This window comes from Oryzias latipes, chromosome 4 (assembly GCF_002234675.1).
Source record: "Oryzias latipes chromosome 4, ASM223467v1".
NCBI classification, from domain to species: Eukaryota; Metazoa; Chordata; class Actinopteri; order Beloniformes; family Adrianichthyidae; genus Oryzias; species Oryzias latipes.
The window spans coordinates 16,546,210-16,561,090 of NC_019862.2; the positions used below are offsets into that span (position 1 = coordinate 16,546,210).

Here is a 14,881-nt window from a genome sequence, read left to right on the forward strand (position 1 = left end):
CCCACTCTGTTATAATACTCATTGTTACGTGAGCACACCGCTTCTTCACCCCCCCCCCCCCCCCAAACACACACACATCTTTATTGTTTCACTTTCCTAAAGCAGAACAGAGAATTCTCTCTGTAAGCTCTCCTCTCCGTATCAGTTACTGCACCTCCAATTATCTCTTTGTCTTTCAGTCACCATCTGTGGATCTAGGAGTGATAACTGCAGAGAGCTAAAGCTCCTGCTTCATTAACGATTTCCACTAAAACCAGAGGCCACCGGCACACCCGCGAGACACTTCAAAGACTCAAGTGGACAGACAGAGGCAGGTGATGACTTTGACAAGTCAGCACTGCGTTAAAAATCTTAAAACTGCCACTGCAAGCGGAATCGCTGGAATGACATCAAACGAGGCATGAAACAGCTCAGATGAGTTTCACTGGAAAATGAGACCAGCTGCACCAAACTGTGCGTAAAGCAGTTTTATGTAATGTGTCTTTTAACAAGAGAAACACAATTAGTGTCAGTTATATTATGATTCAACTAATCTAAGTGTACAAAAAAAGAAATCAAAGTTAAAGTCGTTGCACCAGGTATGAACGTTTGAAAAAACGAAAATGATGTTTCACAAAAATACATCAAAATATGACAGACCATTGAAAATACAAAGGATCAGGCTTTACAAACAGAAAAGGAAATATACATTCTTTCTTTACAGTCCCACTCTGATCATCTTTTGATCTAATATAAAATCTCAAGTGGATGCATCAGAATGGAGTAGTTGTTGCATAACAACTACAGGCTTTTTTCAACTGCATTTAATACTCAGATACTTCGATGAGTATTGAAAGATACCAAGATTTCCACCAATTCAGATTCAGTCCTATCAAAAATTAGAAAAACCTTGTTCCAGTTATGAAGTTAAGCTCAAAGTTTGTTGCGACAAAAGTTTGGAGTTCCCTTATTATTTTCCTCGATATTCAATTTAAAAAATAAAACGCTTGTTTTCAGTAAAATGGATTCTGCCTTTCTCTTATAACGGATAAACAAATAAAAGGAAGACTGGTGTCTTTTGTTCCTACAATAATGTGAGAAAACTGCAAGCATCTCAGCCTTTGAAAATCCTGGTTTGGCAGACAAGACACGGGTATTTTTTTTGTCTATTACACACGGTTTAACAACTTCAAAGATCTTAACAGGTGTGCTTTCCTCTGCTGCGTTTCTCTGTTAACTTCTAAAGCAGGATGTGTGTCTGGAGATCACAAAGTGATAGTCATCAATTGTGTGTGGATAATCTGTGAGGTGATGCAGCACACTCATTCATGTTTTTAGGCTGAGATGGCGGCAGAAGACCATCAATGAGCTCTTTGATCATTCCGGATCTCCCGGATGAAACCGTCTCGATTAATTGAGTCTCTATTTGCATGAATGCACGCCGCCCTTTATAATTGCATGTGTGTTATCAACATTTCAATTAGTCAACTTTTTTTTTCCTTTTCATTATTAGCTGTGTTCTTACCGCACTCCTTCGGTGGTTCATCGGACCAATCCTTGCAGTCTTTCACATTGTCACACACCTTGCTGCTGTCGATGCACTCCCCGTTTTTACAGCGAAACTTCCTTGGCCCGTCACATTTTGTAACTGTGATAAAGAAGAAAAAACAATGACTTTTTGCATATGTGTGCTTCGAGGTTGCAAACATACTTTAGGTCAAGGATCAAACCAAAAATCAATAAAACAAAGCGTAAACGATTATGGCTCAAATCCAATAAAAATATTGTAATCGCTTAAGTAAATCAAACCAAATGTTCTTAACGTATGGGCAGGCAAACAAGGGCCATCCACAAAAACTTATAACATTAAAACAACAACTTAGAGGGTAAAACAATTAAAAAGTAAAGTATAAAATAAGAGACATTTTACAATAATAACACACACAAGCAAAAGTGATTAAAACAGATGAAAGTTTCTATGTCAGTGTAACAGTTTACTGCTTTCCCTTTTTTGATGGTGGAATTTTTCCAATAAACAAAGAAATGAAAATGGTTATTTTCTTTCAATTAATAGTTCAGGGCAGGGGTTAGCACCCTTCAACACCGGATCCATTCCTTACAAACCCCAACCCAACAGGAGGTACAGTCTTCCTTCACCCCTCAGAAAATTATTATTTTATTGTTACTATTATGATAAACATGGATGAACTATTGCTTTTTTTGGCGCTAGGTATGGATTCTGGTTGTGCATCTGATCCAAAAGTAGATTTTCTGTGGTATATAAAGCTCTAAAATCTGTCAAAATGTTTTCGTTTGATGTAGGTTGTTGAAGAATTACAGTTGTCAGGAGCCTTGTTGAGTGATGCGTACGGTCCTTCAACTGTGAATAAGTTGAATAAAGTTTGAGTTAATTTACTTTTTTTCCAACTTTTTCTACTAACTTTTTATTTTACAGTTACTTTGTAAAACTAAAACCTTTTTATTTTTCTGTAACCAAAGAGTCAAAATGGAGGGGTGAAAGAGTCACATGTGGTTCTGGAGCCGCAGAAATCATGATTTGCAATCAGAACCAGACCAACGTTAATGCTCAAGAATAGAAATAACTTAGCTTTGTGTGGACAAAAAACTGCAAACAATAAAAGGCCAAGATATTTTGTTTTGGGAGATTTTGATTTAAAAAATAGCATAAAAAAATACCTAACAGACATTTTTTGATTGATGACTAAAAGTTAATGTAGGAATAATGCATTTTCAATTATGCAGCATCCAGGAGCAGTAAAAATACAGAGACAGCTGAACTTATGACCCTGATGTTGGTAAAATAAAATACTTTGGCTCAATGTTCACTAGTATCCATCTTTGTAAACCTGCTTCAGCTTTCAAGTGCAAATAAATGTATTCATCTTTATATGCATCTTTATAAAGTAAATAAAGCCCCCCCCCCCCCTTTATAGTTTTTTAACTTACATCCCATTATGGAGTGTTTCTTTTTCTTAAATTAGCACAATTTTGCTTTATTTAAGAAAATCAAAGGCAAAATAAATGGGTCCAGCTATCTGATGCACTGTGGTGTGATGAAAATCCCCTGTGGATCTCCATCTGTTCATTTCCTGTCCCCACTTCACAGTGTTAAGGGTTGCATTGGGGACAGAGTGTGTCCCAGCTGTCAGTGAGCGGAGAGAGGGGTACACACTGAAAAGGTTGTCGGCTCCTCACAGGACCCCACAGAGACAAACAGGATGGGAAACCATGCCCAACCACGAGCACCTCTGAAGACAAATTTAACCGCAGATCAACTTCACTTGTATTTGTGGACAGTGGGAGAGAAAGGACATAACCACACAGACTACAACTTAGTTTCTTACTTTTTTTTCAAGTGGAATTTTTTTTTAAATTAAAATAACAGAAATTACCTTAAAAAACTGGAATAACGAAACACAAAGTCCTATAGCTTTCCAGATATTACATCAGCATGTACAACAAAGAATGATGTTTTACTAGAGCATTTAGTTAGGGGGCAAAAAAGGAATTTCCAATTTAAGATGTAATTAAAAAAAACTACGAGAGGATTTTGTTCTGTTCCATGTCACCTGCTTGTCTGCCTTTCTCTGTGCCAATGCCACACTTACTGTTGACACAGCCGGCCTCGTCACTGTAGTCTGGACAGTCGTGAACTTTATTACACTGTTTGGTGCCATGAATGCAGGTGCCATCACCACACTGGAACTCATCAGGTCGGCATGTAAGTAACGCTGAAAAAAAAAGAAAAAAACACATATGACATATGTAAAGATGCTTAAAAACATTTGCTTATACAATATGCAACAGTTATGTTTTTGTTTGTATTGGGCAGCTGGAATAACCCAAGCACACCTCAACATGTAATCCCAATTTAGAAATATTTAGATTTTAAAAAAGAAAAATGGGTGTTTCTATAGACAAAATGTGTTTTTGGATATGCATTCACATCTTCAAGGACTAAAATATCTAAATCAGATTGAACTTGTTTCAAATTATCATGGGAATACTGCAGAAAAGGAAGATGACAAAGCTAGAAGTTTTAAGAAGCAGTACAAACTACACTCTTTTTAGTTAACTGACCATTATGGCATCAATAAATGCAGTCACATATTCTTTCTAAAAAATGTCCACTTTAAAAGGCATTTATATGAAAAAAAAATCATAATTTCTGCATGTAAATATAAAAAGCCATCAACATTTAAAAGAAAAAATTTATAATATCCAGACATTTATTCATGCAGAGTCTGGGGGAAGAAAAACGTCAATATCCAGGATGAGCAAACATGCCTACAGACATGAACGGTGCAGGCTCTAACCACAAAGGCCAGGCTTATTTAAGCCATTCATCTTTTTAACTGGCTGATTAATAATTCATGTACTGTGTGTTGCACCACCTCTGCTAAAGCATGGAGCAGACACGATCAATAACAATGGAGTATGTAAAAAAAAAAAAAAAAAAAAAAACTGCTGCTACACAACTACTGTGAAATTACAGCAACAATAAAGAAAAGCCAAACAGGGACACACACCATGTCAGCAAACCTGCAGGTGATGCACAGAAAAACGATAATAACAGCTTGGGTGGACACAAATCTTAAAAGAAAAAAAAGATCATGGTAGGAGATGTCAGGAATGAAATGGGAGACAGGGGGAAGAGCCTGACGGATTTGAGGAGGAGCAGAAGGGTTTAAGCTGTGACTCACACGTCTCTCATCGACAGTGGAATGCAGCGTTTCCTGAAGCTGTACTCAGCCTCATTTACATTACACAGGCGCCTAAATCCATTACATCTTGTTTTACATAAACCTCCAATCACCTGCCTTAGTCCATAATAGGATAAAAGCACAGACTTGGACAAAGCAAAATACAAAGCCTCACAAGACTAAGTTAATGATACCACCTTCACTATGAGTACTTTTTCACGTGTACATGTAGTTTCCAATATTTAAAATGAATTTTCTAAACCTACATGTTTGTATCATTTTTAATTTAGAAAATATTACATGCAAAAATGCCTTTTCTAATAGGGGCAAATGTTCATTTTTGATCAATCTGAAAACTTCTGTGGAAAGATTTGAGTAGGCAGTTGAGGGTAAAAGAATATTTAACTAGTAAACTGTTAAGTTAATGTAAAATGTATGTTTTTTTTCTATAATAAAGACAATTTTCAGATAATTATGCCAGTATTAGATGTATGTTGTAGTTTTTAAGAGGATCCTCTGTCCTCCACCTGTTACCTGTATAAATGACACCTGTTCGAACTTGTTTTCTAGATAAAAGACACCTGTCCACAACCTCAAACAGTCACACTCCAAACTCCACTATGGCCAGGACCAAAAAGCTGTCTAAGGTCACCAGAAACCAAATTGTTGACCTGCACCAGGCTGGGAAGACAGAATCTGCAATAGGTAAGAAGCTTAATGTGAAGAAATCAACTGTGGGAGCAATTATTAGGAAATGGAAACATACAAGACCACTTAAAACCTCCCTCCATCTGGGGGCCCCCCGTAAGATCTCACCCTGTGGGGTCAAAATGATCACAAGAACGGTGAGCAAAAATCCCAGAACCACACGGTGGGACCTAGTGAATGACCTGCAGAGAGCTGGGACCAAAGTAACAATGGACACCATCAGTAACACCTTACGCAACAGGGACTCAAATCCTGCAGTGCCAGATGTGTCCCCCTGCTAAAGCCAGTACATGTGCAGTTCTGCCTAAAGTTTGTTAGAGAGCATTTGAATGATCCAGAAGAGGATTAGGAAAATATCCTGTGGTTGGATGAAACCAAAATGGAACTTTTTGGTGTTTGGAGGAGGAAGAACGCAACCTTGCATCCAAAGAACACCACACCTACTGCAAAGCATGGAGGTGGAAGCATCATGCTTTGGGGCTGTTTTTCAGCAAAGGGACCAGGACGACTGATTCGTGTAAAGGAAAGAATGAATGGGGCCATGTATCATCAGATTTTGAGAGAAAACCTCCTTTCATCAGCAAAGGCATTGAAGATTAAACATGATTGGGTCTTTCGGCATGACAACGATCCCAAACACTCAGCCAGGGTAATGAAGGAGTGGCTTCGTAAGAAGCATTTCAAGGCCCTTTATAAGTGGGAGAATTTGTACAATTGGCGGCTGACTTGATACTTTTTGCCCCACTGTACATGTTAATCGAAAATACGTTAAAATGGTTGAAAAAGGTATAAGGGTTACAAGAGTGAAACTTTCTTTCTTTTTACTTTTATACATTTACAGGTAAATATATCATAAGAGATTAAAGGAAAACGTTTAAAAACCTAGGCCTCTCATTTAATACCACAAGTATTCAGTAACTCAGTAGTTTTTTTTGAGAAGATTAGGTTTTGTTTTTACTTCATTCTACCTGAATTTAAATGCTTTTCAGACTCTGAAATTCCTTTTCACATCTACTGAAGCACAGATTTTTACAACTTTTTTATTGAATCGTCCCAGGCTTCACTTGCAAATAAACAGGCTTGTTTTCAGACAGACCACCTGAGTTGAGATGAGCCATCAAACTTGCCAAACCAAGTGGCCCATTCCAGGAAACTGTCATACTGTGAAGATGTTCTTTCAGTGGAAGAAAAGAAGTTCACACATTAAGTGACCACTGTGCTTGGCACCATTTCAGCATTTAAAGGTATCGGTTTTAGATTCAGGAATACCTCTGCTTTCCCAAGTTGTCTCGACTCAGTGAGGTATTTATTGAACACAACTGAAAACAGGCCTGAAAAACTGAGTTTCTGTGCCAAAACTGCAGGTTGCTATTGAGGCCTTTTCTGTGTAAGTGCAGGTCTGACTGTCTGCATCAGCTTGAGCTTCAAGCAAACGCTCATCAGTGTGTGTTTGTGCTTATATCATGCCTTCACACGTGAGGCTGCTGTCAGCTTACTGAGTGGTGTGTGGGAGTGTGAAGAGGAGACCAGATGGGGGTCTCGCTTGATGAAGGGTCCTCACTTCCCACACAGGCATGCACACATACACTTAAAAGAAATACGAAAAACCAAAGGAAGCATGCTCTCAGAGCTTCTCCAGTTTGTGTAGATGAAACGGTTGCATAGCAACACACTCATCTATCATCATGATCCCGTTAGCATTGATCTTCCTTCAGTCATCTGGTGAAACATCCATAATGTAGTCTTTGTTCACGATGAACGTAATCCACGTGTTGTGGAAGCTCAGAGATGCCCGTTTATCCAGTGCATCATGGGATATTAGTGTCTCCATTAAAGGCATTGGTTTAAAGCTGCAGCTTGTCTTTTATAAATTCAAAGCAACCTGCAATAAACGTAACCCTGTAGCAAATATTGTGCAGCAAATTCACATAAACAATATCGTCGGCAATTACATTTCCCAGTGTGAAACGTGACTGAGTCATTGTGCACAGTCAGCAGAGCTGCACAAATATACAATCAGTGTGCTACTGGCTTCAAAATAAACCCCACAGTCTATTTTAATAAAGAAATCCTTCACTCTTATGACTGCTTTATGGGGATTTCTAATTGCTCTGAATAACACTGCTATACTTTGGCGCTGCGGGATTGTTATATTATCCTGTGCCAGCACAGAGTATTCTTGTTGGCAGAATAAATTTGGTTTGCGAGAAGTTTGTTTGAGAGTAATTAAACCGACAACCCCAGCATCATTTTATCCCTCCGCTGAGCTCCGCACTCATCAGCTCGCTTGTTTACCAACCCACTCATCAGACCTCCCAAACACAACACGTCCACCAGTGACTTACGGCAGTTAGCTTCGTCTGATTTGTCTTTGCAGTCTGCATCGCCGTCGCACTTCCAGTTCATGTGCACACACTCCCCGCTCCCACACTGGAACTCGCCAACTGGGCAGCGGGGCTTCTGGGGCTCTTTCCCACGGCTGCAGCGCTCGGCGGACTCGTCTGACTTGTCCTTGCAGTCTGGGTCGCCGTCGCAGCTCCACAGGGCAGGGATGCACTCCGAGTTGTTGCAGCGGAACTCATGCTGGCCGCATGTTGGGGAGGAGCACTTCTCCTCGTCGCTGGAGTCGCCACAGTCGTTGTCGCCGTCGCAGACGAAGGTCGGGCCTATGCACTTCCCATTACGGCACTGAAAATCTTTGGAGGCACAGGCCTTGGCATCTGCAAGACCCAAAAAAAGACTTTTAAATCATGTGCGACATGTTATCGTGATTTCATAATTTGATTGTTATGAAACAATAGCTGCAAGTTATTAGAAAAAAGCTCAGGATAATGAAGTACTATGGGATATAAGGAGAAACACCTTTAAAGAGGGTGTGTAGAAGGCAGAAAATAGAAAACGGGATTTACAAGACAGATGACCTCATGACTGCATGTATTCCAACTCCTCAGAGAGGTGGAAATACATGCACACACACTTGTCTTCCTCAGATTCTCCTGAGATTATGAGACAGAGTTAGTGTTACAGTTGACAGGTACAGAGGAAAGAGCAAATGCCAAACAATACTTTTTGCTCCTTTTAGCATGTGATAGGTCTGGAAAAGGAAATCTGACAGGGTTTTAAGGAGCACCTCATTCAAGAAGTATTTTCCCTGGATGTGACAGAACAAACGGGGCAGGTGAAGGATATGAAATATGCATCAGTTAAAGGAAAGAAGAGCCAACATTAGAGCTCACGAAAACCTAAAATGTTATATTTATACAGAAAAATTGCTGAGAAGGGGATGTTATGGACATTTAGCACAAGCTTGAGAGGCTTTCTGCAGCAGACGGATAGAGTGAGGAAATGGGGGCATAATGAGCTGAGTTGGGACTCAGCAGCAGGTGTCTGCCGCAGTGCAGAACCCCCCCAACAGGAGTGTTTGTGCTGTACACTTGCTCATTCCCAACCCAAAAAAGAAAAAAAAACAACCACAAATATTAGCTTTTAACAATATCCTGCTGTACCAGAGAATCTGCCGTGGTGCTTTATTATCAGAGCAGCGACATTTAAAAGTCCCTTCAGGATTACACAAACTCAAGAAAACAAGAAGGAATACACCAAAACAAACAAAAGATACCTTGACATTTAGACTGCCTCTATATTTCCTGGCTATACATTACATTAAAGATACATTTATGGCAAACTGCAAGAGACTTATCTACTAAAGCACATAAACTTCATCATCATCTGCAGCATCCCACCACTAACTCTGCTTGTTTGTATCAAAGGACTTATACACAGAATGTGTAAACATAAAAATACCCCTGATGATATTAAAAAAAAAACAAAAACACAAAATCTCAGAGGGTCCTGTACTTCACAATTACCACCCATGTTGTTGTTGTTTTTTTACACTTGGGGAGTTTTTCATTAAAGCAGGGGGCTTGGTCAGTCAAGTGTTGGCTATAAACCAGCAAGGGAAAAAAGAAGAAGCTCAATAGAATGGTTCCCACTGGGATACTGAAACATAATTAAAAAAAAAAAAAGTTTGGTTTTTGAAACTTTTTCTTCTTGACAGGAACTATTGGGGAACTTGCAATTCAACAAATGTTTGCTGTCAACATTTTTTTGTAGTACTAAAATTCCCAGAATTCTAGCAGTTGGCTGCGTGTAGACCTGACGCATGGGAAACCAGGGTCCATTTCCCAGTGGGCACGATGAGCTTAATCTCGTGTGGGTCCTTAGGGAAGGCCCTTTGTGCTTCTGCCCAACTATGTGGTCACAAGGGGGCCTAATTCTGGGTCTCCCTGTGCCAGTCCCCAGCCCAGCTTTATCACAGGGTTGTGTCAGGAAGGGCCTCAGGCGCAAAACTGTCAACCAAACGACCTGTGAGAATCGGTGAAAGCTGATTTACTGTGGCGACCCCTGAAGGGATATGCCCAAAAGTGAACAACAACTTAAAATTCCCAAATTTTATTGTTCCAAGGAGCAACAATAATTTCACTTAATCATATTTATCAGATAGTCTTTTTTATACAAAGGTAAATGTAGGCTGTCTGATATGATTATCAAAGACTGTCACCTACAGGCCTCACTGGGGCAAGAGGGTACATGCCATAAATCTGCAACAGAGAGTCTGGTGATGTTCAGGAACAAGTATGATTTGTGGTGCTCTACCTCACAGCTTAGAGGAATTAGAGGGATTTGCAGCCAACATCTGCTGGCTGATAGCACCGGGCACCTTCAAAGGTTTTATGCCTCAGTGGGCCAGAGCTGTTTTGGCACAATGCAGGGGTATTAAAAATGCTGGCTGATCACCGTACATGTGCATCTAACGGACAAGTCGTAGCAGTCTGACATCTGGGGCCATCCGAGTACTATAATCGATGTGAGTTCCAGTCTGTAACAACTCAGTGTTGCGATAAATTCCGCATGCAGTTGCTACATTTCTCTAGGTTGACAAAAAGTGAATAAAATATTTATAAAAGTTATAAATTTAATGTTAAATGAGATGGGAAATTTAAAAAAAAGTAAAATGTTCCAACTGATCAGCTATTTCAACAAAGCAAGAAGATCTTTGACAAAATTTGCTGTAAAGCTAAGAAAACGGGCGGCCGTGGTGCAGCGGTAGGGCGGTCGACCTTTGATTGCTGGTTCTATTCCCGCCTTGCACACTATGAGTCGAAGTGTCCTTGGGCAAGATACTGAACCCCATCTTGCCTCTGGTGAAAAATTGGCGCCAGTGTTCGGCAGCGAAACCGCCACCAGTGTGTGAATGGATGAATGGGTTTTGGGCTGCAAAGCCTTCGAGGAAGGTAGAAAGCGCCATACAAGTATATGGTATTTACTATTTATGCCAAAAATGTGGCTACAAATTTGATCATGAATGCATACATGCTTAATCACAGCAAAGTAACTCCTCTCTGTGCTGCCATTCTTGAACAGAGTTTGATTACAATTTCATTTTCTCTAGGACAATGGTTGTGTTTTAAGATTTTGAGCTAAATGCAGCAGAAGAGACACAATAACACATACTTTCTATCAAAATTATAAAAAGATCCCTCTAAAATTGGTTATTAAACAAAAAGTACTGTTTTTCTTGCATTATTAGGTGCACATAAAAGCCTTAATTCTTTTCAAAAAAATGACAGTGAGCCTTATGGATCAAATCTGGTTGTGCTGTTGCAAACGTGGCAGTCACAGTAAGGTCTGTGTTAGCGGTACCACTCCTTTTGTTACATGTTGCGAACAAGGTTCGGTATAGTGACTATGCCAACGCGGCTAACATGTAGCGTGTCACAAACAGGTTTTAGAATTACTGTGAACACAGTTAATAAACTCTTTTGTCTCGCTTAATGTTCATCATAGTTCAGAGCACCTTATAAGTGACATAAATTGATAAAAAGACCATTCATTGACGGTACAGCTTACAATCCGAAGCGCCCTATAGTGTTTAAAATTTGTTATGTCTTCCTTATTTTTTTATTTAATTTATTTGATTAACTTATTTGATTTTCTATTAAAACACACATTGTTTGGCTTCTAGCACTGTCACGTGATCTTTCCAAAAACGTTTAACCATTAACTAATTCAAATGCATTTATTGGTGTGTATGACAAAGTGGGAGGTCGGAAGGAAGAGCAGAAGCCATCATTGGCTGTTTGGACACAAAATGCCTTTCAAACTGATATGAGGAAAAAAAAAAGGGGTTAAGTCACAGCTCCATTTTTCATCACTTCCACTATGAAACGTCTTATTTTAACTGTTAGCAACAGCGGATGCTGCTGTCAGCCCCTCCCACATCCCAAAAACTAACAGTATACATATTTGTATATATTTAAAAAAAAAAAAAAAAATTGCTGTGATTAAATATTACTAAAATTCTATCAACATCAACTACAAATGGGTAAAGAACTCAGATTGCTGAAATGGACAGCATATGATGACAAATTTAGAACTGCACAATTTGACTACAGATTCAAACAATGGGCTGAAATGGGTATTACGGCCATGTGCAAAATAATAAAGAAAGGCGAAATGAGAGAATTTCAGGAACTTAAAGACACATTTGGTCTAATAAACCAAGAGCTATTCAGATATATGCAAATGAGAGACTACTATGAGAAGCGAATCAAAACAGAGGAACACACAATACACCCAATAATTAAGACATTTATACAGGCCTACAGTCAAAATATTCCCAAGGTTATATCCGTTATATATAAGCACTTTTTGGAATGAAATGCCGGGTCAACTCTATATGTCAGAGCAAAATGGGAAAAGGATTTGGGAGAGAAAATCTCACAGGAGATGTGGGACAATATGTGGAAAATTCACCAAACTACCACACAGTCACTAAAATGGCGAGAATTTGCTTGGAAAAACCAAATAAGATATTTTATAACACCACAAATCAAGGGCAAACTAATTAAAACTCAGCAACTGTGCTGGAGAATTTGTATGGATAAGGATTCAAATCAGACACATATTTTTTGGGAGTGTAAGAAAATAAAGCTGTTCTGGGACACCAGCCACTCAGCTATATGTGAAACACTCAGGTATAAGATCCCCCGAAGCTGTCTTGTGATTTATCTGGGTTACTTAGAGGGAACGGAACATAAAACGGACCAAAATCTAGTAAAAGCTCTTCTTGTGGCAGCAAAGAAAGCCATAACTAAGAACTGGCAGAAGGCTGAAGCAGCAACACACAAGCAATGGATGTATATTGTGGAAGAAATCCAAACAATGGACAGACTTACCTACAAACTAAAAATGAAGGAAAAAAAAATTTCTGAAGTACTGGGAGAAAATGGTTTATGTACAAAACAAGAAAAGGTTATGACATATAGTGAACTTTGTGTTCAGTATCCTGGAAGGAAAAAAATCTCAACCTGACAAACTGTACGTACCTACTTATGTTGACTTTTTCTTTTGTTTTTTGTTCTATATATAATGTTTCAATATTTCTGACTTTGTTCATGTGTTAAAAAATAATAAAAAGATATTTACAATATATTTTTACAATATATATATATATATATATATATATATATATATATATATATATATATATATATATATATATATATATATATATATAAAACTATGTAAGTCCCACTCAGATTTTGTGTTGGTCTGCTGTAAGGTAACTTTTAGTTGTCATGAAAACGGGCAACCACCCTGTATACTTGATTACATCTCATCAGTAACCTCTTGGAGGTGATTGTGTTCAGCTTGGGGTCAAAGTTTTCCATTCATCCATACACAGACTGGCCACCGGACAGTTAATAGATGAAACAGGGCACGGCTTAGTCACCTTGATCTGAAGGACAAAGGAGCTCTCTTTCAATACGGGTCTCACTAATCAACTGATACCATGCATAAATAATCAAGAGGAAAGATTGATTATGACTACAGCTCACATGTAACAAGCAAGGGAGGCCATTTTGGACAGCAACACGCTTTGACCAAATAGGTTATCTCTTTGAATCATTAACTTTAGTGTTTCTGAAGCAAAGAATCAAATCGATCACACCAGTCGGACATGTCAGGTACCCAGTCGTTATGTGCACAACTCCACCCACGTACACAAGCTTACACCAACCGCAGTTTACTAGAGGGTGTTGGCAGAAATACGAGCTGAAGGCAAGCTCCCAGCAACTACAAGGAGATATAAAATAACAATGCCTTTCATAGCACCTGGAATTGTGCTGCATTTTACTGAGCAGAACACAATCGACTTCCCCTTGCCTCCTCTAAAAATGGGCAAAACCTGAAGGCAGTGCAGAGGAGAGTAGGCTTAATGGGCCATCTTGTAGACAAGTAGGATCCTCATTTTTTTAATAGGAAAAAATGAGTAATAGTGTTATAATATAGAGTACATCCTTTCACTATTTTAAGATTTAAAACATCAGGGTACAAAAATATGTGGTTCTCACAAAGCATCAAAATGACAGAAATTCAATTAATGGTTTTCATCCAAAAAGCTTTTTTTTTCTTTCAAAAGAAGGCATATAAAAACTAAATGCACCCCATTGTCCCATATTTGGAAAGATCCCTTTGGCAGAAATGACTTGGAGTGCTTTATTTTTGGTTGACTCAGTTCATTGAGGTTTTAGGCACATTTTCTTTTCACTCCAGCCACAGCATCAGTCAAACTCAACTTCAGCTGGACTGCTGCGGCGCACTTTGACCATTTCCTTTTCATGAGCTAAAAACACTTTTGCCAGCTTTCTTTTTCAAGAAAGTATTACAAAAGTCTAGCATATAGAATTGAGGTATACCTGGAAATACTATCTGAATGCATGCAGAACTAAAGTATTCCGACTTTTGTGAATTCCCACCATATATGAAATATTAAGGCTATGCAAAAGTAATTCAACTTAATGAGGTTAACCCTTTCATGCATTTATTTCTAAATATATTAAAAAAATCTTTAGTGTTTTTATCCATTCTAGATGAGAATAAGTTGACTACTAATTAGTGTACAACCTTTAACATTGTTCATACTCTAACTGCAAAGTAAACAAACATAAAAAACAAAGTTTGATAGAACAACTTATTGAGCAGCTGCTCCATGCAAATGTCTCAATGACAGAAAGTGGAGATTGAAAACTATATCCTGGATACCCTTTGTGCATTTATATGCATGCCAGGGTTAAGAAGCAAATGCAACTAATGTAATGTGAATGACTAATGTATTGGGGGAATGCCAAAGGCTTGTTTTTATTTTCAGTGATAGGATGTTGCCTGAAACAGTATATATTTAGCATCCTGCTTCACTCAGGTCCAACTCTGAGAAATGTATCTAAAAGAAGAAAGAAAAAGTGGGAGTAAAGGCCCTTTTTGATGCTGTTGATGCAACATCCTGCTGAAGTGTTTATGCTTCTGTGTGTGAAGGCAGATGTGGTTAAGTTGACATGCGGTCCCTCTCCAGAGTTTTCGGTGTTTATCTGTGTTTTGGCTGAATTAGGCTTTTGAAACATCAG

General features: G+C 38.7%; 1 protein-coding gene across 6 annotated transcripts in view; it reads right to left on the reverse strand.

Annotated features, from left to right (window-relative positions):
* Window positions 1-14,881, reverse strand: part of LOC101167610 (low-density lipoprotein receptor-related protein 8) — a 170,480-nt gene that overhangs the window by 41,117 nt on the left and 114,482 nt on the right. For all 6 annotated transcript variants that reach the window (XM_011474155.3, XM_011474153.3, XM_023954326.1 and 3 more), the window contains exons 5-7: window positions 7,757-8,131; window positions 3,609-3,731; window positions 1,505-1,627 (exon numbers count right to left, since the gene is read on the reverse strand). In XM_011474155.3, the coding sequence (XP_011472457.1) occupies window positions 1,505-1,627; window positions 3,609-3,731; window positions 7,757-8,131 (621 nt within the window). The remainder of the gene's footprint in view (window positions 1-1,504; window positions 1,628-3,608; window positions 3,732-7,756; window positions 8,132-14,881) is intronic.